Source organism: Schistocerca piceifrons, chromosome X (genome assembly GCF_021461385.2).
Source record: "Schistocerca piceifrons isolate TAMUIC-IGC-003096 chromosome X, iqSchPice1.1, whole genome shotgun sequence".
NCBI lineage: Eukaryota > Metazoa > Arthropoda > Insecta > Orthoptera > Acrididae > Schistocerca > Schistocerca piceifrons.
The window spans coordinates 306,041,594-306,064,191 of NC_060149.1; the positions used below are offsets into that span (position 1 = coordinate 306,041,594).

General features: G+C 39.0%; 1 protein-coding gene across 1 annotated transcript in view; it reads left to right on the forward strand.

Annotated features, from left to right (window-relative positions):
- Positions 1–22,598, forward strand: part of LOC124721846 (early endosome antigen 1-like) — a 206,412-nt gene that overhangs the window by 106,832 nt on the left and 76,982 nt on the right. Inside the window, exons 5-6 of the mRNA XM_047246977.1 lie at positions 10,845–11,061; positions 13,530–13,712. Coding sequence (XP_047102933.1) covers positions 10,845–11,061; positions 13,530–13,712 — 400 coding nt within the window. The remainder of the gene's footprint in view (positions 1–10,844; positions 11,062–13,529; positions 13,713–22,598) is intronic.

Here is a 22,598-nt window from a genome sequence, read left to right on the forward strand (position 1 = left end):
TCCATAGGAAACATAGGCGACATCAAGGACGATGTGAGCACAAGAGCGCCGTGGTCCCGTGGTTAGCGTCAGCAGCTGCGGAACGAGAGGTCCTTGGTTCGAGTCTTCCCTCGGGTGAAAATTTTTTATTTTCAGACAATTATCAGAGTTCAGGCACTCACACATAATCAACTTCGCCGTGCAAAATTCCAGTACATGTTCAGATTTGCATGGACATATGCAGGATTTGACGGTCTACACACGGAAAAATTTGAAAACCTTAAAAACATATGTTTTGACAGAGCACAGAGAAAACTGTGCGACTGTGAAACTGTTGCATTCATTTGTTGAAGTTTATGTGACACACTCTTATGTTTTCATCAATTTTTTGGAAGTGATTATCACATCCACAAGAAAACCTAAATCGGGCAAGGTAGAAGAATCTTTTTACCCATTCGCCAAGTGTGCAAGTTAGGTGGGTCTACAACATATTCCTGTCATGTGACACACATGTCGTCACCAGTGTCGTGTAGAATATATCAGACGTGTTTTTTCCTGTGGAGGAATCGGTTGACCTATGACCTTGCGATCAAATGTTTTCGGTTCCCATTGGAGAGGCACGTCCTTTCGTCTACTAATCGCACGGTTTTGCGTTGCGGTCGCAAAACACAGACACTAAACTTATTACAGTGAACAGAGACGTCAATGAACGAACGGACAGATCATAACTTTGCGTAAGTAAAGAAAGTAAAATTTTCAGTCGAGGAAAGACTTGAACCAAGGACCTCTCGCTCCGCAGCTGTTCACGCTAACCACGGGACCATGGCGTGCCAGTGCTCATATTATCCTTGATGTTGCCTATGTTACCCATGGACTACTCAGTATATTTTGCTTATTTTTTCGTAGTTCCACACAACTTCTTCCTGTTTTCTCGATTGATCTGTGTTCAGTTTTTCAAGGCCTATCCACTGTGCCAAATTATAACTAAATCTGAGGGGGGTGCGATGGGGAGGTTCCCTTATAAGAATGTCATTTATGTGGTCACTCACCAAATTTTACAAGCAGTAAATAATGAAATAGTGCCAGGTGATATTTTCTGCAACCTATGTAAGGCATTTGGCTGTGTGAATCACAGTATTGTCACTGAGTGAGGTGGTGCATTGGTTAGCACACTAGACTCCGATTCAGAAGGACAAATGACAAACCCATGTCCAGTCAATCTGATATAGGTTTTCCGTGGTTTCCCAGAGTTGCTTCATACGAATGCCAGGATGGTTCCTTTAAAAGGGCACGGCCAACTTCCTTCCTCATCCTTCCCTAATCTGATGGGACCAATGACTTTGCTGTTTGGTCCCCTCCCTCCCAAATCAACCAAACAAATAACCAACCAACCAATCACAGTATTCCCCTGGATAAATTGGAGTTTTATGGGATTGATGGTACAGTGGATAATGTCATATTTAACCAAAAGAAATCAGAAAGTTGTAGTTCATAATTCAGCCAATGTAGTCTGTGGAAATTATTGTGCCTGGGGAGAAATCATGCATGGGGGTCCCCAAGGCTCAATCTTAGGTCCACTATTGTTCCTCATATACAGGGTGTCCATAATAAAAGTTCCAGTTTCAAAACACTGTAGAAAGAGAACCACTGCTCAGAATGACGTCAAATTTGAACAGCATATTACTGACGCAAGGGGAGGTGTTATGGAGGGGTAGGGGGAGGGGGGGGGGATAGAGAGAGAGAGAGAGAGAGAGAGAGAGAGAGAGAGAGAGAGAGAGAGAGAGAGAGAATTTGGCCAATGGATGGCACTGGGAGCATCAGAATGTCCACATCAACAGCTGTGCAGCACATGGCTGTCCCTGTTTGCATCAAGGTGCCCAGCATGGCTTTGTACATGAAGGATCGTATGCTGCTGGTAAAGTACCCTGTAGAAGTAAGTTCTGGACACTCAAGGGTATGAAAAGAAGTCATTGGTTTAATGTCTGCTAAGGATTTGGAGGAAATGATTACAAAATTCAAAAAGACAGCTACTATGAAGTGCAATGTGTTGAGAGAGGAAAGCAGTTGATCTGACCTCTGTTAGAGATGTGTCCACAGTGTTGCAGGAGGGGTCGAGCAGTGGTGTGCAAACATGCAGTGTACAGGGAATTGCCCGAAGAGTGGACTTGCCTGCAAGCATAGTGCACAAAATCCTATGGAAAAACCTGCATTGCTATCCAAATTCACCCATGTTCAGGAGTTACATCCTGTTGAGCTGCCAGCAAGGCAAATGTTTGCTCTGGAATTTCTTTCTTGCATGAAAGTGAGCAATGAATGGCCATGCAACATTCTGTGGACAGACAAAGCCCATTTCCATCTCGAAGGACATGTTAATATGCAGAATTGCATAATATGAGCAACAGAGAATCTTCATGCACAACAACCAGTACCACTTCATTCTTTAAAGGTAACTGTGTGGTGCAGGTTGATGCTTTCATTTATCACAGGGCTGTATTTTTTCGAGGAGATGAGTCTTGCAAGTCCTGTTACCTGTACCATCACTGGTAAATGCTATGAGAGCCTTTTTTGCACCAACATGATTCCAAGCCTTCAACAGCGTGCATGTCTGGGTAGGATCAGTTTTATGGAAGACATTGTGCAGCCAGTGAAGTGACAGCTGCAGGGGTATTCCAGAATGCTAGAATTATCACTCATCATTTCCCTACACTGCCCGTCCAGATCACCAGATCTTAATACGTGTGTCTTCCAGCTGTGGGGTTACCAAAAAGATGGTGTGTTCAGTCCTCCAGTTATTACAAATGTAGCTGAATTGAAGGCATACACTGGCAATTCATCCTGAATGTGAACCCTGACACACTCTGATCTGTTGTGGAACATGCCATTTCTCAAATTGAACTTGTAGTAGAAAGCTGTGGACAGATATTGAACATGTCTTCCACCAGTCTCATGACAGTTAGAAACTGATCTCATTTTGCTTTTGGTGCATTGTGTGGTGCCAGGAAAATTAAAAACTGATCTTTCCCATCCGATGTGGTACGACCTTGCCGTGGTGGATGGGCTTACCTAACTAACAGTGCCACAATTTTTCCCATTCGATGTGGTGTGACTTTGATGTGGTGGATGGGCTTACCTAACTGACAGTGGCACAACTGTTGACTGCTGAATTTGCGTAGTCATGCACACTGAAGAATACAGATGGTATAATGCACAATTCAAACCATAGTAATCCTATTTCGATTCATCTCTCATTTCTAGCTGACTCCATTTACGTTAAGAAGCTTACATCATCATCTATTGGTAAAATTTTCATTACTGTTTTGTTCCTTGATGCTTCCCTGCTACATCAATAATATGCTGCTCAAATTTTACTTCATTCTGAGCAGTGGTTGTCTTTCTACTGTGTTTTGAAACTGGAACTTTAAATACGGACACCCAGTATGTAAACAACCTTGCATCTAATATACAACAAGCAGAATCAATTATTTTTGCAGATGACACTATTACTGTAATCAGTCCAAGTATACATACAGAAGCAGAAGAAATTGACTGGTTTTCTGTGAATGGTCTCGCCCTCAACTTTAAAAAAACACCACATGTTCTGTTTTGCACATCTAGAGCTACTACACCAATGATAAGGGCAACACATAGTGAGGAAATAATAAATAGGGTGGAAACTTCTTAGGTGTCCATATTCATGAGAATTTGAACTGGAAATAGTACATTTTGTAACTTCTAAAACAACTTAGTTCAGCCACTTTTGCATTTAGAGTCATTGCAAATATTGGTGAGAGACATATCACTAAGTTGACTTATTTTGTACATTTTCATTCAGTAATGCGGAATAGTGTTTTGGGGCAACTCATCTTTAAGAAAGAAAGTCTTCATTGCTCAAAAACATGCTGTAAGAATTATATGTGGTGCTCGCTCACTATTGTCTTGTAGGCATCTGTTCAAGGTTTTGGGCCTTCTGACTACTGCTTCACATTATATTTATTCCCTCATGAACTTTGTACAGTTCAAGAGGAGCAATGGTGTACATAATTTACAATACCAGATGGAAAATATGACATTCATCACTCCACATTAAGGTTGTGTTTAGCACAAAAAGGAGTGCACAAAGCTGCACCTAAAATTGTTATAGCTCACCCAGTAATATAAAATGGGTGACTGACAGCAAAGTAAAATTTGAAAACACACTGAACAAATTTCTCCTTGAGAACTACTTCTATTCCATAGAATAATTTGTATTATTGTAATGTGTGAAAGGTGGTGGATAGGAATTACTAATTCATGTCTTATAAATGTTCAGAGTTTAGCCGTGTAGCCATATTTACAAATAAATCGTCTTGGGGTTGAAGCTCTTTTTTCCGCATTTGCTTTAACAGTACGTATGGTTTTGGATAGGGTCCACCTTTAGAAAAAAACACAGTTTTGTTTTTTAACCCAAACATGTTTCACTGCAGTTGCAGCATCTTCAGTGGGCTTTTATTTTTCATCTGTTAAAGAATGTTCTTTACTGTTTGTATACATAAGTTTTCAAATCATAATTACAGATATTTGAAAAACACGCAAATTATGAATTCATACCTTTTTACCACATAGTGTGGTTTTTCCAGTGTGTTGTTTTTCTACAGTGACTGTTTTGTTCCACAGTTTGTCATCTGCAACCACTTACACCTTAAACTAGATAAATTGTTTAAGCCAAAATTATGATTTGAAAATTGTTATTACTGTGCCTGAAATTAATTAATTCTCTCTCTCTCTCTCTCTCTCTCTCTCTCTCTCTCTCTCTCTCTCTCTCTGTGTGTGTGTGTGTGTGTGTGTGTGTGTGTGTGTGTGTGTGTGTTTACATAATGTTTTCTCATATTCATCACTGTCAAACACTATATATTCAGTTGTCACTGTCACTGTGCGTGGGGCTCAGAGCTCTCTAGGTTGGTCTTGTCTAATAATTCTTTGAGGGCAGAGAACAGAGTTCCATTGCAGAGAGCTGTGTATTCATTTATCACTTGTTTTCCTTCCACTATGGCTTTTTGTATCTGATAATTTTCTTACATTATTAGTTTTTTTTTTTTTTTGGGGGGGGGGGGGGGGCTGTTGCTGCATTTGAGAATTTTCAAATCAGTATTGATGTTTGTTGGGTTATGTTTCTTGTCCATGAGGTGTTCAGCAAATGTGGAATGACAGCTGTTACTTTTTAATGCTATTCTGTGTTCTGTGTATCTGATATTAAAGTTTCTGCTTGTCTCCCTATATAAACTGATTTGCAGTCTTGACATGTCAGTTGGTAAGTAACAGATGTGTTGTGCTTGTCTGTGCTTGTGTTGGTCGTCCTTAGTTTTCTCTGTGTTGAGTTGTCTGTCCTGTAGGCTTTCTTTACCTCTTGTTTTTTGAGTATGTTGCCTATTCTGTGGACTGCTTTGTTGTTGTAGGTGAGGATGAACCACTTGTTTGTCATTGTGGGTGTTTCTTGTTCATGTGTGCTCATATGTGGGTTCTGTGTGCTTGTAAGTTGATGAGGAGGCTTTTGTTTTTGTGTGTTGGGTGTCCTTTTTTATTTTGTGGTTCAGTTTATCTATAGTGTTTGTCATATCCATTCTCTACTGCTATTTGTTTGATTGTCTGTAATTCATTCTTGTAGTTGTTTTCAGTGAGTGGGGTTTTGTTCAGTCTGTGTTACATATATTGGAAGCCAGCTAGTTTGTGTTTAATCGGATGATTATAATCTTTGTGAATGGCTGTGCTGGTGGTGGTCACTTTCCTGAATATAGAGAATTGGTGTTGGTTGTTGTGTCTGTGTATTGTGAGGTCAAGGAAGTTTAACCTTTTGTCGTGTTCTGTTTCTATGGTGAATTTTATTTTTGGGTGTACTTTGTTTATATCACTGTGGAATTGTTGGATGCGACTTGGTGTTTCATCTACAACGCATATGATGTCATCTACATAATGGTACCAGTACATTATCCGATATTGTTTGGGTCTTACTACTGTTTCAAATATTTTATTTCCAATGTGATTGAGACAAATGTTGGCTAGGAGTCCGCTGACTGGTGACCCCATTGGAAGCCCGTCTTCTTGTGAGTAGAACTGATTGTCAAATGAGAAATAGTTTTGCTCTGTGATTAGTTTTAGAATGCTAGCTATTTCTTTTATATGGAGTTTGGGAATTTTGGCTTGTTCTTGTAATTGTTGTTTGATGATGTTGATGGTTTCTGCGTTGGGGATATTGGTGTACATGGATGTGATGTCAAATGATGTGAGTGTGGCTGTTGTGGGTATGTTGATGTCTTTGATTTGTTGTGTCAGCTCTTCAGTGTTGTGTATGCTTCTGTTATTTGTGTATATGTAATGTTTCTGTAATTATGTGTGCATTTCTCTACCTAAGTGGTTTGTGGGTGCACTTCTGAAATTGACTATGGGGCATATCGGAATGCCAACCTTGTGGAGCTTTAGTAGGCTGTTCAGTGTGGGTGCTTGGGGGTTCTTTTGTTTCAACCATTTTGCTTTCTGATTTGTGAACATGTGAGAGATATCTTTTGGGAGTGTTAGGGTATTTTTCTGGTATCTTTGTGTTGGGTCACTGGTTAGCTTTGTTATGTTGTTGTCTTCCAGAAATTTTAAGGTTTTTTCCTTGTATTCATCCTGTTTTATTATTATCATCATGGGGCTGCCCTTGTTAAGAAAGAAAGTGTGAGGGTTTAACAAGGAAACCAAGGGTTTACAGTCAGTAACAAGGAGAAAGTTGGAGCCATATCAAAAAGCAAGAAATTTCTGGAGATCATAGACTACAGCGAGACCCTCTTTTTCCAGCTGAGAGTAATGTTGCTGGGCCAGAGTGAGAGATTTAGAGGGGAAAGCAGCAGGTCATTCGGAGCCGTCAGCATATCAGTGCACTAGGATCGTGCCGAGGACGTACTGTGAGATGTCAGTTACCAAAACTATGTGCTGGTCCGGAGAGGCCATAGCTGAACAACAGGCTGAGAGTAGTTTGGATTTCGACATTTGAAAAGCACATTCACAATCCGGGCTCCAGCAGAAAGGTACATTCTTGTGTAACAAGGCATGCAATGAGTGGGCCAATGTGTCCACCCCCACTAGGAATACATGGTAGAAGGCTGTCTTCACTGGGAAGGCCCGAAACCCCTTCATGGGTGAGGGGTAGGGAATAGACACAACAGCGGAGATGGATGTGGCAGAGGGCAAACCCTATCCAGCAAGACCTCGAACCCCAAATAAACAGTGGAAGGTTCTAAAAACTGAGATTTCAGGAGGTTTTACTGTAAGCCTGTGGACTGTAAGACAAAAAAACAAAGTGCGTAAATTTTTCAAGTGATTGGCTGTGGAGGAGCCGATGACAACAGTATCAACCATGTAATTAATGCAACCTGGACAAGCATAGTCAGTTGCTCTAAAAATTGTTGGAAAGCAGCAGGAGTGCCAGCCACACCCAAAGGAAAGTGCAAATTATTTACAGAGACCAAAAGAATTTTTCGGAACCAGAACTCACCAGGACTCTTTGCCCACAGGAACCTGCAGATACATTTCAGACAAATTAAATTTAGAGAAGTAATGACCACCCGATATTTCCGCCAACAGTTCCTTCTTGTGTGGGGGAGGGTATATATCCATGACGACTGCACATTGACAGTAGTACTGAAGTCGCCACAGAGGCGATGTTTCCCCAACAACTTCCAAACTACGACTTGCAGAGATTACCATTTGCTAGCCATAACAGGTTGCACCACCCCTAGAGACTGAAGTCTGTCCAATTCTGCTTTCACTTGATCTTTCAGGGCGGCAGGAATAGAATGCACACAACAAAAATGAGGCCGAGCCGCGAATTTCAAAGAAATATGAGCAGAAATATTTGTAGCCCCCCCCCCCCCCCCCCCTATATCTTCTGAAAAAGATTCCAAAAACTCCTCACACAGTATTTCCAGTTGAGAATACAGTACCTGACCAGACACAAGGAGAACTGAGTTGATAGAATATCCAGATGCCTGAAATGCATCCATCCCAAACAAGTTCTCAACACTGGCATCCACAGCCACTGAAAATGTAATGGAATGAACCACTGACTTGTAACAGGCAGTTGCTGTAACTTGTCCTAACAGCACAATGTTGTGTTTGTTATAACTGACCAGCTTCCGCGTGGGCAGCGTCAATGGCGGCTAGCCTAAACTCACATTGGTTTGAGAATTTAGTAATGTCACTGCAGTACCAGTGTTGACATGTAGCCAAAGCACATGGTGAAAAAGATTTAACTTGATAAAAAAACTTCAGAGAAGTCACAAGCATTGGAATCACACAGTTTATGTTTGTGTCTATATCCTGAGCAATCCTCGGCGAACAACACAAGGAAGAAATGTGGTCTTCCTTCTGGGAAGCATTACAAGTAGCCCAGTGCTTAGAGCACGCCGAATGTTGGTGCTGGACAAAACAGAAAGGACAAGGTGGAAACAGAGAATGCTGATGCCGGCGCTGTGGCAGTTGTGGCTGCTTTTGCCAGCCTTGATCTGCTCGGCACTGGGCCCACATGTTTGCCACTGCTATTGCCTCTTCCTCGCATAAGCTGTCTGTCGTCGTAGTGGGCACATCTTATGACACTACTGCTATGTTGCCCCATGCTTCAATTTGGTCACCCATGACCGAGAAACTTGAAAAAATTGTGCTCTTTGTAGAGCTTCTGCCAACAGGTGGTTTTCACAGAGTAAAGCCTTCTGGCGCACTTCCTTTTCCGGAATGAAACAGGTAATTGCGTCACACACCACAGTGTCTGCACGGGCATTAGTAATGAATTGACACTTAAGGCTAAGGCCACGAAGTTCAGCTGTCGAGACTCTGTTTCACTGCTCTGATTTCTTGCAGCATCAGCAGAATTCAACTCGCACCACTCTGAGATGCCTTTGTTTGCAGTAGTAGTTAGACAATAAACTGCTCATGTTATTAAAGATAAGAGCTGCCAGTTCTTGTAAGAGGGCAAGCTGACACAGTAATTGATACACCTTAGGTGGAATCCACAAGAGAAAAGAGACTTTGCACAAATTCGGTTGTGTCACACCAAAAGCAAAAAAATGCTGTGTGAGTGTTTTTTGTGAGCTTCCCAGTCTTCAGCTGAATCATTATATGGAGAAAAATTGGGTTTATGGACCAGTGGAACAGTTCCCTGTCTGTTAATGGAAGCCAGCAAAGTGGTTACAGCCAAAGTAAGCTGTTCAATCCAGGCCAGTAGCACAGTATCCATACTAAATAAACCTGATCAAATGGCACTTAAAGACTGTAAATGCGGAAACTGTTCCAAACTTGTGGCTAGTTGTTTAGTAACTATGTAATACACAAAACCAATCCAAATCGCACAAATATTTCTGTAGTCATAACCTGTGAACAGTAATGGAAAAGCCTCTCAGGACTTCACATGACTCAGAATAGTAGGTGGGTGATTCAAACACACATGTGGCAATATAACACTCAACGCACTCACACACATTAGTAGCAGGATACAGCAGCAAGCATCCCATCAAAGTTATTTATGTCATCTACAGTATTCTTCCCTTGCTGGAAACCAATTCGATTATTCAAAAGAATTCTATATATTACAATAAAATTTTGTATCTGAGCGGCATCTAGTTTGTCACACATTCTTTACAAGACTGGAAAAGAAGAATAGGATGAGACTGTTCTATATCTTTCCCTGACCCTTTCTTGAAGTGTGGTTTTGTTTTAGAGCTGATCAGTAGATCTGGTTAACTGGCGAGTAACTCTAGAGTTTCAAATAGTGTGCTCCCTCCGAATGCTAAGGTGGTTTCTTGGTGTGCACAAGCAAACGTGTGTGTGTGTGTGTGTGTGTGTGTGTGTGTGTGTGTGTGTGTGTGGTGGGTTGATCCCCACCTACAATTTTTCTGCTTCACTGAGCTAGGTGATACTAAGTACTTGAGTAATGCCCTGCTGAAGATTAACAGTGGGATCAAAGGATATGTAGATCAGACATATAGGGTATCCCAAATTCATTTATTCCATGCTCCTCATAAAACATTTAGTGTCATGTCAGTAGCAATTTGAAAGTGTTGTTTTAAAGCAAAGAGGATTTTTATTAATGAATAATTAGCCAAAAATAACTTAAAATTAATTTACTGTCTAACATTTGTTTTTATGCCTCAACAACATTGTTAAATATAATGTTATAACGCTTAATATATTCAGTAAAAGCGGTATCTCATATTTAGTGTGTTGTCATTCTGAAAGGGTAACATTCTCCAGTAATGAGGATAATTTGTCACTCAGAAATTGTTGATAAATAGCACTACAAATGTCACCCACAATTCCTGGTCACATACTGATGCTAAAGGGAACCCAATGTTGTGGGCTAATGACTGCTTGAGTATTTGCATCTGGAGTATGTTATCATGGTAACTTAGTATTCTTCTCTTTTGTGCATACTGCCATTTCTGTAAATAAATTGTTGTCTGTGAACTGCAGAACTTCAACGCTCAGTACCATACATATGAAATGGGTAAAGTAGAAAACAGTTTTAATGCAATGACTGATTTTCACGCCACATTTACTAGAATAAATACACGAACACAGCCAAGAAGAAAGGAGCAATAAACATCAACAGGAAGACAGTGACCCACTGAATACTAAACATTCTTGGAACAAGTAAAATAGCCTATATCTCACAAACTGTTTGTTTCCAGACATGTTCATAGGATTTTTCCTTGATTTCACCTGTACTCTCTTCAGTAAGAATATTCAACACTAACTGTGAAAGTAACACGTTCTTATATTTATTTTTGTTGTATGTGTGTATGATTACAGGAAAGGTGTTGACAAGTACTGACATTCTGTTAATGTGTGTCTTGTTACAGTGGTGAACATGAATGATCCTGCTGAATTGAAAGAAAAATTAATTGAAACTTTGAAAAGCAAGTCATGGTTGGAGACGGAAAAGGAACAGTTGGAACAGAAAGCAGCTCATTTGGCAAAAATGAATGCTTCACTTAAAGCTGCATCAGATGAATTAGAAAGCAACCAGGTTACACTGAGAGAGAGGCTCAAAGTTCTTGAAGCACAGTTGGCACACAGGTAATTTTTATTCGAAGTACCAGTGTAAAGGTTTGTCATTAGGGAATGTCTTATTTACAGCTAACTTAAACATCTTGCATTACAAGCTGTGCACTGCCATTTCCATCCATTAGTAAGAATCTGTAATTTTTTAAGCTAGTAACTGCAGTTACAATGTACACTATCTGATGAAAAGTATCTGGACACACATTAATGGACATTAATATGGGGTGTAACCACCCTTCACCTTTATGATGGCTTTAACTCTGGTGAAGTCACATTCAATGATGTGTCTGAATGTCTATGGAGGATTGGCAATGCATTCCTCCTCATGAGCAAAAGCCAGAGAAGGTAGTGATGTAGGACGTACTGGGATCTGGAGTGAAGTGAACATTCTGACTCATTCCAAAGACATTCCATTGCATTCAGATCAGGACTTGGGACAGGCCAGCCCATTTCAGGAATGTTATTGTCCACAAATTATAGCCTCACAGATGCTGCTTTATGACAAGGCACATTGTCATATTGACATAAACAACCATTGTCTCTGAACTGTTCCTCTACTAAGGGCAGTACACAGTGCTGTAAAATGTGTTCATATCTTTCGATATTTAGTATTTCTTAAAGCACAATAAGGGGACCACACACTACTCATTGAAACACTCACGTACCATAACATCACCTCCCTCATACTTCACTATTTGCCCTACACATACTGGAAGGTAACATTCTCTAGGCAGTCGGCAAAACCAAACCCTTCCGTCAGATAGCCACAGGGTATAGCGTGATTAATCACTCCAAATCACTGGTTTCTAGCCATCTACTGTCTAATTGCATCACTCTTTAGATCGCATCACTTAGCATTGGCTAGAGAAATGTGTGGTTTATAAGGAGCTGCTCTCGACCCTTTTACCCCATTCTTTTTAAGTGCCTATGTATTGGCTTTGGACTAGGTTGACTCATAATAGCACTTTAGAACTCAAGACTGATTCCTTCCACTGAAATCATGTGGTTTTGTGCTACCACCATTTGCAATACTCGATGGTCCCTTTCTGTCATTACATGAAGTTTATCTAGGTTTAGCTGTGGTTGTTCTTTCACATTTCCATGTCACAATCACTTTACCAACAGTCAACTCAGGCAGCTTTAGAAGGGTTACTCACATCCTGTGAGTAGTCTATGTTTGAAGTCACTGAGCTCTCCTGACTGACCCATTCTCCTGCTACTGTTTCTCTGCTGACAACACAGTACTCCCTGCCTCCTTTTATACTGGCAGGTCCACATCTCATATACATCTGGTTGTCAATGCTGCATTACATAGGGGTGTCTGGATACTTTTGATCATGTGCTGTGTATAGGAATACAGGGTGAATCACCTATCACTTGCACCACAGATATTTCAGACATGGAAGGCACTACTGATACACAGTTTTCACAGAATTGAATTATAGGCATGCAATTGATTTATAACAGACACACATTTTGAAATGAGACAGTGCCTATTGACAGTAAAATCCTTAAAGTAGCACAAATGAGGATGATGAGAATGTCAGTGGTGTTTGTTGCAGGAAGCTAGTGCAAGTAGTTTATAGGTTATCATATTGTGACATTGTAAACACTGACAGCTGTGTGTTCCATCCTATTGCTTAGATGCTAGGTGACGATATTAGGTGTGTTTACATTGTGTTGTGTGTACACTGTGATTGCATTGCAAAGGTCCTGTCACCTTATTGTGTGCCAGCATGAATGCCCACTCTCTCTCTCTCTCTCTCTCTCTCTCTCTCTCTCTCTCTCTCTCTCTCTCTCTCTCTCTCTGTGTGTGTGTGTGTGTGTGTGTGTGTGTGTGTGTGTGTGTGTGTGTGTGTGTGTGTGTGTGTGTGTGTGTGTGTGTGTGTGTGGAGGTGGGGGGGGGGGGGGGGGAGGCAAAATGCCTGTCTATCTGTTACCTACTCCAAGGGAGAGGAGAGGAGAGGAGGTTGAGTTTTACATAATTGTCGTATGTGCAAATCTTGCTGGCTGATGACATTTTTTTCTGTGTTATATTTATGTTTTATTTTTCGTACATTTTCTGCAATAAACTGCACACACAATTCTTTAACAATAGGCAATTTTGTTCTTTTCTTTTAACACTGTTAAACAAGTGGATAGAATTCAAGTAGAAAGTATGTAGGTCAGTGGTTTTATATAAAACCTTTGGCTGAAAGGGGTGTTACAGAAGTAGATTTTGCAAGTGTATTATAGGTCACGAGGTGCAACATAATAACTATATGAGATTTAGTGAATTACTATGAGACATGCAGTATAAATTGGACACCATGGAGGGAGATGTAATTTGCAAACTTTCTTTTTATATATTACTTACATTCTGAAACATTTCTCACATTTGCTGTATAAATTGTAATACTGTAACATACAAAAAAGTGGAAGAGTAGTTCAGAAATACATCATAACAAAAGAGCTGAACTTCACTAAAATCCTTCTGATTACAGGGAGAGCATTGATGATGCTGCAGTTTTAAAGCAAGAACTTGTTCAGGTTCAGAGGATGATGGATGAATTGACTAGAGAGAAAGAAAAGGAGCGAGACATGCTACAAAAAGATTTGCAGCATCTACAAGACAAGTATACTCAATTAGAGCAGTGGAACACGGATGCTTCAATTCATACAAGAGAGTAGTATTATTTTAATATTTTTGTCTGTTGTATATCATTATAGTGACCAATATTTGTCTCAAGTATAAATGATTTAAAAATTAAAAAAATTTGATAATGTGTCTGTAGGCTTCATGTTTTTGTCCCCATACTCAAAGAACATTGAGAAAGTTTTCCACCACAGATCATTTTGTGTTTAATTCTTCTAAAATTAATTCTCAGTGCTCTCAGTGGGTCACTTCATTCTTTGAAACTGTTCAAAAAATATTTGTTTCTTTTTTTCTACTATCTTCTGGCAGCTGACCACTTTAATTAGCCCTTCAGTTTGAGGAACCTTTCATCTGCGGACAGTTGCTGTCCTTTCATGTCTGGAAACGAAGACAAGGCCACATAATGAATGTTCATGGCTATAGGGAGGATCTTCAAAAACTTTGAAGCTTAATGCAGCCTTAGAATCCTTAAAAATTTTTGACTAATATTTTTTGCTATTGAACATAGTTAGGAAAGTTCTGAGAGACTGTAAATACTTTAGGAATAAAGGAGACCACTCACTGAGCAGCAGAAGTATTGAGTTGTCAACAGACACACACGAAAGAGAAAGAAAAATTGCTAGCTTTATCTGTGTGTGTGTGTGTGTGTGTGTGTGTGTGTGTGTGTGTGTGTGTGTGTGTGAGAGACAAAGGATTTATTTCAAATGCTAGCACGTTTTCTTTCTCTTTTGTGTGCGCCTGTTGATAACTCAACACTTCTGCTATTTGGTGGTTGGTGTTCTTTACTTCTAAGCTATTCTTGACTGTTCTTAGGATTAAAAAAAATTCAGCCATCCATCTAGGCTGAGTGGTTTTAAGTGCCTATACAACTTCTGTATGTTAACTTGTTGGCTGAGACTTGGTTGGCACATCATAGCAATGAAGTTTCACAGTATTTAACATAGTTATTCACACAAATTAAGGTGTTTGTTTCTGGAAGAATAGAGAAATAAATATTGTAATAAACTGAATTTGTATGTAAATGTAACATTTATCATGCAAAAATCATGGATCAACAAAGGCTGCCTAGAACTTAACCTCAGGAGGCTTAACTTCCATTATTGTTAATAGAAAATAGATAACAGCATTCCTGGCTTTTCAAACATTAGTTTCCTTCATTTAAGAGGAAAAAATGAATCGATTGGTAATGACTGGATCTGCAGGTGTGGGAGGGTACCTCATCACATGTGGATAAAAACTTATCTTAAAACCAGTCCATGGAAAGTCTGTGGATTTCCAGTATACTTGAATAATAGATTCTTAGATATTGTCGAATATACATGGATTTTTGGAACTGTAAATAAGTATAGGCTTGCAACTGAAATCTGCACTTACATTGCTGGAGAAAAAAATAATGTGCTCAATTTTAAATTGTTGAGGATCTGAAATTTCTTTTAATGTAACGGTGTACAATTTGGCTGTGATGCACTTGTTTCTTTTCTCAATTTTACATTGTGCAGTTTCTCTTGTTGCAATTTATGTATTTGCTTAAACCTATCTGGTGGGACTATGAGCTGAATACATTGTTGCTTAACTAGTCGTCTCTCCACCCACCCCATTTGCTGAGCAAGGTGGCACAGTGGTTAGCACACTGGACTCACATTTGAGAGGACAACGTTGAAATCTGCATCCAGCCATCCAGATTTAGGTTTTCTGCAATTTCCCTGAATTGGTCCAGGCAAATGCCACAATGGTTCTCTTGAAAGGGCACAGCCGATTTCCCGTCCTATCTTCGAAACATTTCGAGCTTGTGTTCTGTCTATAAAGACCTCATTGTCAACAGGATATTAAACCCTAATCTACCTTCCTTCTCCCTTCAAGTAAATATAGTCCAGTGGCTTTTCACCTAAATTATTACCGGTGCAACATCTTACTGTGTTTGTTACCTATAGCTCCTTCTCCATTGTTTTTGAACCTCATAAGATGTCAAGATGAACATTTCTGTCTGTTCCTTCTAAATAGCCCAACGGTTGCTTCCCATGTCTCCCCTTCCACTCCCACCCACCTCCTCCTCTGCTCAGCATCTCTAGCAATGAAATATAGAACATTTTAACTGTACTAATCTTGTAAAACCTTTTATAGACAACACAAACACACCACAATTCCAAATTCTTTAAATCACTGAGTGTTTATGATGAAGAAAATGCTCTATCTCTTGTGTGCTTGCTGTTTATAGAGAGTTAAACACTGAGGTCCTTCTTCCATCCTGTTCTATTGTCCACTTATCCAGATTTAAGTTTTCTGTTGTTTTTCTTAACCACAAATGCTGGGATGGTTCCAGTAAAAAGCGTACAACTAACATCTTCAACTTTTGTAGTGCTGTCTTCCTCAGTTGCGTGTAATATTACGGTATATTGATAATTTTTACTTATGGACTGTCTGACAGCAACTGAATAAAACACAATTTTAGTGGCATACGCGTTTCGCCTTTATTTTCTGCAAGGCATCATCAGTGGCCTGGAATATGTACATATGTTAGCTATTTTATTTACATTTTTGTCACTGTGCCTATAGGTTATAAACAGTTCTGGTGGTTGGTATTTCCTATTAAGTAGTAATGTTTTGAACTGTACTTATAGGTTGCGTGGACAATTTTTACATATTATGCTCCTGTTGCATTTTTGGTGTTGTTCTTCTTCTTATGAACGCCAATTTGCGGTTTTTTCCACATTCCACAGCACTATGCACTGAACGCTTGTTTTAATGCAATGTTTTGGTTTCTGTTGCCGACTGTCAAATGTTTTTGCCAAAGATCGAATGTTATTGGCAAACTTATGAGTGTAACTATTGAAGTATCTGTGGTCTGTTCGTGTATGCATTGTGTGTGTGTGTGTGTGTGTGTGTGTGTGTGAGTTTTGGTGTGATATTAATTTTATTTTATTTATTTATTTTGTGCTGTGTGTGTTTGTGTGTGTGTGTGTGAGTGTGTGTGTGTGTGTGTGTGTGTGTGTGTGTGTGTGTGTGTGAGTGTGTGTGTATTTTGGTGTGGTATAATTTTTTTTTTGCTGTGTGTGTGTGTGTGTGTGTGTGTGTGTGTGTGTGTGTGTGGTATAATTTTTTTTTTTGGTGTGTGTGTGTGTGTGTGTGTGTGTGTGTGTGTGTGTGTGTGTGTCCAGATGGTGTGGGGAAGAGTTGTTTTGTTTTATGTTATCATTTCCTTTATTAAGTGTAGTAGGGAGCCTGTGTTGATGTGTGTTTGTTCATTTATCACATGTTTGTTTTCAGCTGTGGCTTTCTGGATGTGGAAGTTTTCTTGCGTTTGTATAAGATGTTTATCATGGTTGCTTATTCTCATTACTTTCATTTCTTGTTCCATGTTTGTAGGATGATGGTTGTAGTGTTTTAAATGCTCTGCAAATGTGGAATTGTTTGTTTCATACTTCCAACATCTGATATGTTCTTTGTATCTTGTTTCAAAATTCCTGCGTGTCATGCCTATGTATACTGCATCACAACTTTAACATTCAAGTTTATATATTCCTATATTCCTGATTGTTAGAATTTGTCCCACTTGGTAGCTGGCTGGCTTAGGTGTGATTGAAGGGTTTGCCCAGGCTTATATGCTATTTTGAAGCCCTGTCTCTTTAGGATGTTTGCAACTCTGTGTGTTAGTTTATGTGTGTAGGTCATGGTGTACCATCTGGTTCTTTTCTGTGTGGTGTTGTCATTGTGTGTGTTTGTTGAGTGTGTTTGTAAGTTTTCAGCTTGTGAGTTCTTTTGTATTCTGGAAATGTTGTGTTTGTTTTTTATTTGTGTTTTTATTTTTTGATTGAGCCTGTGTACCACATGTGTGCCATACCTGTTGTTCCTAGCTATTTGTATGATTGCACTCATTTCTTGTTCATAGTTTCTCTTGCTGAGTGGAATTCTGTTTAATCTATGTAACATGTGCCTTAATGCTGCAAGTTTCTGGCTGTGGGGGTGGTAGGATGTGAAATGTATTATTGTGTCTGTGGCTGTTGGTTTTCTAAAGATGTTAAATGTATGTTTGTCATTATCTTTTTTAATTGTAATGTCAAGAAAATTTATTTGATTTTCTTTTTCTTTTTCAAGTGTGAATTTTATGTTCTGATGAGCTTTGTTTATTTCTGAATGGAGTTCATCTATTTTTTTCACTTGGCTCATCTACCAGACAAATAATGTCATCCACGTATCTGTACCAATATATGATTTTGAAACTTTCATTTGTGGTTATCTTTTCAAATATCTGATTTTGTAGGTGAATGATGAAAATGTTTGCTAGTGTACCTGATATTGGGGATCCCATGGGCAGTCCACCAGTTTGTAGATAATATTCTTTCTCAAACTGAAAGTAGTTTTGTTCAGTTGTCATTCTGAGCATATCTGTTATTTCTTTTATTGCGTCTGTGGTGAGGTTGCTGTGGGATGAGAGATTTTGTTCTATGATTTCTATTGTTTCTGTGATAGGGATGGAGGTATACATATTTTCTATATCGAATGAAATCAGTGATGCTGTGTGTGGTACCTGTATGTTCTGTATATTTTCTATTAGGTTTCCTGTGTTTATCACTGTTCTGTTGTTTTCTACTTCATAGTGTTTTGTAACTAACTTTTGGAAGTGTTTGGCTATGCGGTATGTTGGGGCTTTCTTGAAGTTGATAACAGCTCTCATTGGCATTCTGTTTTTATGTACTTTAGGTTGACTGCGGAGTGTTGGTGCTTGTGGGTTTTTCTGTGTTAAGTAGTATTTCTGTTTGTCTGTGAGTGTGTGTTCAATGTTTTTCAGTGTTTATTTCACATTTGCCTGGAATCGTGTAGTTGGATCTGACTTCAGTTTTTGTATACAAATAGCTAGGAACAACGGGTATGACACACATGTGGTACACAGGCTCGATCAGAAAATAAAAACACACATAAAAAACAAACACAACATTTCCAGAATACAAAAGAACTCACAAGCTGAAAACTTACAAACACACTCAACAAACACACACAATGACACCACCATACAGAAAAGAACCAGATGGTACACCATGACCTACACACATAAACTAACACACAGAGTTGCAAACATCCTAAAGAGACAGGGCTTCAAAATAGCATATAAGCCTGGGCAAACCCTTCAATAACACCTAAGCCAGCCAGCTACCAAGTGGGACAAATTCCAACAATCAGGAATATAGGAATATATAAACTTGAATGTTAAAGTTGTGATGCAGTATACATAGGCATGACATGCAGGAATTTTGAAACAAGATACAAGGAACATATCAGATGTTGGAAGTATGAAACAAACAATTCCACATTTGCAGAGCATTTAAAACACTACAACCATCATCCTACAAACATGGAATAGGAAATGAAAATAATGAGAATAAGCAACCATGACAAACATCTTATACAAACGCAAGAAAACTTCCACATCCAGAAAGCCACAGCAGAAAACAAACATGTGATAAATGAACAAACACACATCAGCACAGGCTCCCTACTACACTTAATAAAGGAAATGATAACATAAAACAAAACAACTCTTCCCCACACCATCTGGACACACACACACACACACACACACACACACACACACACACACACACACACAAATGCATACACGAACAGACCACAGATACTTCAATAGTTACACTCATAAGTTTGCCAATAACATTCGATCTTTGGCAAAAACATTTGACAGTCGGCAACAGAAACCAAAACATTGCATTAAAACAAGCGTTCAGTGCATAGTGCTGTGGAATGTGGAAAAAACCGCAAATTGGCATTCATAAGAAGAAGAACAACACCAAAAATGCAACAGGAGCATAATATGTAAAAATTGTCCACGCAACCTGTAAGTACAGTTCAAAACATTACTACTTAATAGGAAATACCAACCACCAGAACTGTTTATAACCTGTAGGCACAGTGACAAAAATGTAAATAAAATAGCTAACATATGTACATATTCCAGGCCACTGATGATGCCTTGCAGAAAATAAAGGCGAAACGCATATGGCACTAGAATTGTGTTTTATTCAGTTGCTGTCAGACGGTCCATAAGTAAAAATTATCAATATACCGTAAAGCATACAACTAATTTCCTTCCCTGACCTTCCTCCAATTCGTGACTGTTCTTGGTCTCTAATGACCCTGGTGTAAATCCCAATTTTTCTGCTGTGTATCTTGCATAGAATATTTATTGCTGGTATGTTATCTGTTTGTACTCTGTGATTCTTCTACTTTGCAGATATTGTTCCCATGCACCACGAGCTGAATACATTTATGCCATGGCTTTCATTGTTTTGCCCTTCTTGAAAGACTATTATACCATCTTATCCACATTTCACTTTTTAAATGTTAGGTGTTTAGTCTTTGCATTGTCTTCTGTTCTCATTTCCAGTTTTAAAAAGATTCAAAAAATAGGTACCAATAGAAAAATTACAGCTATTCAATAAATTACTTCCACAAATAATAAACTCCACACTAATCTTAACAGACAGTGAGAAGTTTTAGCTATATCATAAGCTCATGTTAGTCAGAATGTAGATAGCAGTTTTCAACCAGCAGTTGTGAGTACAAGATGTAATTTACTGGTAAGTAAAAGTTATTTTAATTCTAAGTACTGGTTTGGATATTTTCCAGTATTCTGTCTCCCCAGACGTTTTGATCAAGACATTTATGTAGGAGAGCTACTAAGCAATATGACACTGATTTCAAAAAACAAGTGAAAGATTGAAGCATTTCATCAAGCTGTGAGGTGTATGTAAATCTACTCTTTGCGAATCACTGCAAAGTGTCTGGCAGATGGTCTTTTACATTATACCTTATCTTAAGTATTGTTCACATTTCATTCACAGATGGAGCATGGAAAGAATGATTATATACCTCAGGGCAAGTTGGAATTTAATTTTATGTGCATGATCCCTACCAGAGCACTATGTAGGGTGCTGCAGGATATTTCTTCATTCCTCGCTGAAAACCTGTTATTGAAACGTTGTAAGTAGCTTTTCATGAGATAATCACAACACTCCTTAGACAGTCTGTCAACATTTTTTGTGACAAAAATGACCAGCTGTGCTTCAATTGTTTATATATGATCGATATTCACTGCCAGTCCATTCAGGTAATGACCTTTCTGCCCCTCATACTTGAACTGTGATTCTGCATAGTCATTCAGGAATTTTAAAGGCGCATCAACTGCAGTTTATGTGTATCTTTCCAATGAACTAACACCTGTCAGTTGCATTACCTTGCTGAAGTGCTCTGATCATTCCATCTTGTAACCCCCATACATTGTTACACCTAAAAGTTTTAGTGGCAAGACAAACTTGTCTCATTAACCTTATAATAAAAGACTAATGCTGCACATTCTAATCCAGTAGTCAATCATGGGACTCTTGTGGTGTTCTCCTGACACCACTTCATTTAGACAGATATATATTGCGTGCAAATGGTCTAAAGTTATGACTGATGTTATACCCCAAACTGGTATTGTATTTGATGGATGGCATTGATCTTGTCATACTTTCCCATTTCTGCGCCTGTAGATAACGCCCTTCAAGATAACGTAATACAGTCTAACTGTCAATAAATACTCTGCTTAGTTGCAAATCCTACTAGATGTAACTGTATGTGTATGTATATTGGAACTAAGTTGATGTCTAATTGAAATTTTTCAAAAATGAGAAAATAGGCTCCAACTGGTTTCTTTGGGCCATTGATTATTGAATCTATGTTTGATTTCAAAAGATTTTTTTTTTTTTTTTCTTGGACTGTATAGGAACTTCACCATAGTTAGTCATTCTATCAGATCTGTATTTTCTAGAGGGGTAATGCGTGTCATGTACATGGCATTTGATGAACTACTCATGCCTCCTGGCACCTGCCTAATAGCAAGCATGTCATGGAACTTTGTCTTCAGTGACAGAATTCGCATTTGGTGAACCTCTCTCTCCTGAACTGGTAACTGGTGAACACCATCAGTCCTCTGTAATCATTTGGTATGATGGTGGTACACGATGTATTACAGGGAATATGGATCTTGGCTCAACCATCTGGATCATGAGGACAGGACAAATCTCAATTGAAGAAAGAAAAAAAAAAAAAATCCAAACACTCAATATCAAGGTGTGCTCTGTGTTCATGGAATGAGACAAAACAGTCGATAATGGGCAACCCCAGGGACAACTGTAGCACCTCAGTTAAATAAGGCTTACTGAGGCAAGTGGGCACTGTTTGACTGGACTCTTAGTTACCTAGCTGCTTGTAAGACTTAAGTGGAAAGCAGTAATTTCTAAAATAACACTCACAGTTGAGCCAGTGGGCCACTGGTGAGCACTTGCACCCAACCCAACAAAACTTGTGAGAGTAGCTCTCCTGTACACATATACAGAAATAAGGGACAGTTACAGTAATAGGACATAGTCATGTCAAAATGTTTTTATGAAAGGGGAGGGGGCACATTTTGGTAAGAAGCCCAGAGTTTGAGGTTCTAAACTAACATGTAGTTGATTGAAACTGCCAGTTGTGGACAAGCAACAAATCTACTGAAATCTGATAAACTTCATGAATATCCCATTGTAGCTTAACTGCATAAAACTCAAAACACCAACAATGGAGTGTTGTCATGTAAGGAACTGTTAAATGAAGAACTCATAACTCTATAAAAGGAGAGAGCAGCAAAGGTGTGGTACATATGTGCAGAACATAAGGAAGAGCCTGAAGAATAACCTTGAAAAAACGCCTGCATTACTTTTAATGTTCAACCCTCAGGTTTTACCCTATCACATTAAAAATAATTTCATATGCTAAAATGTCCATTTATATGTACTAAATCCGTTGTGATGCTTCAGTCATCAAAGATTTGGACACGCTGCAGTTGCATACAGTGCAAATGCTACTTGTGGATACTGTGACCAAGTAG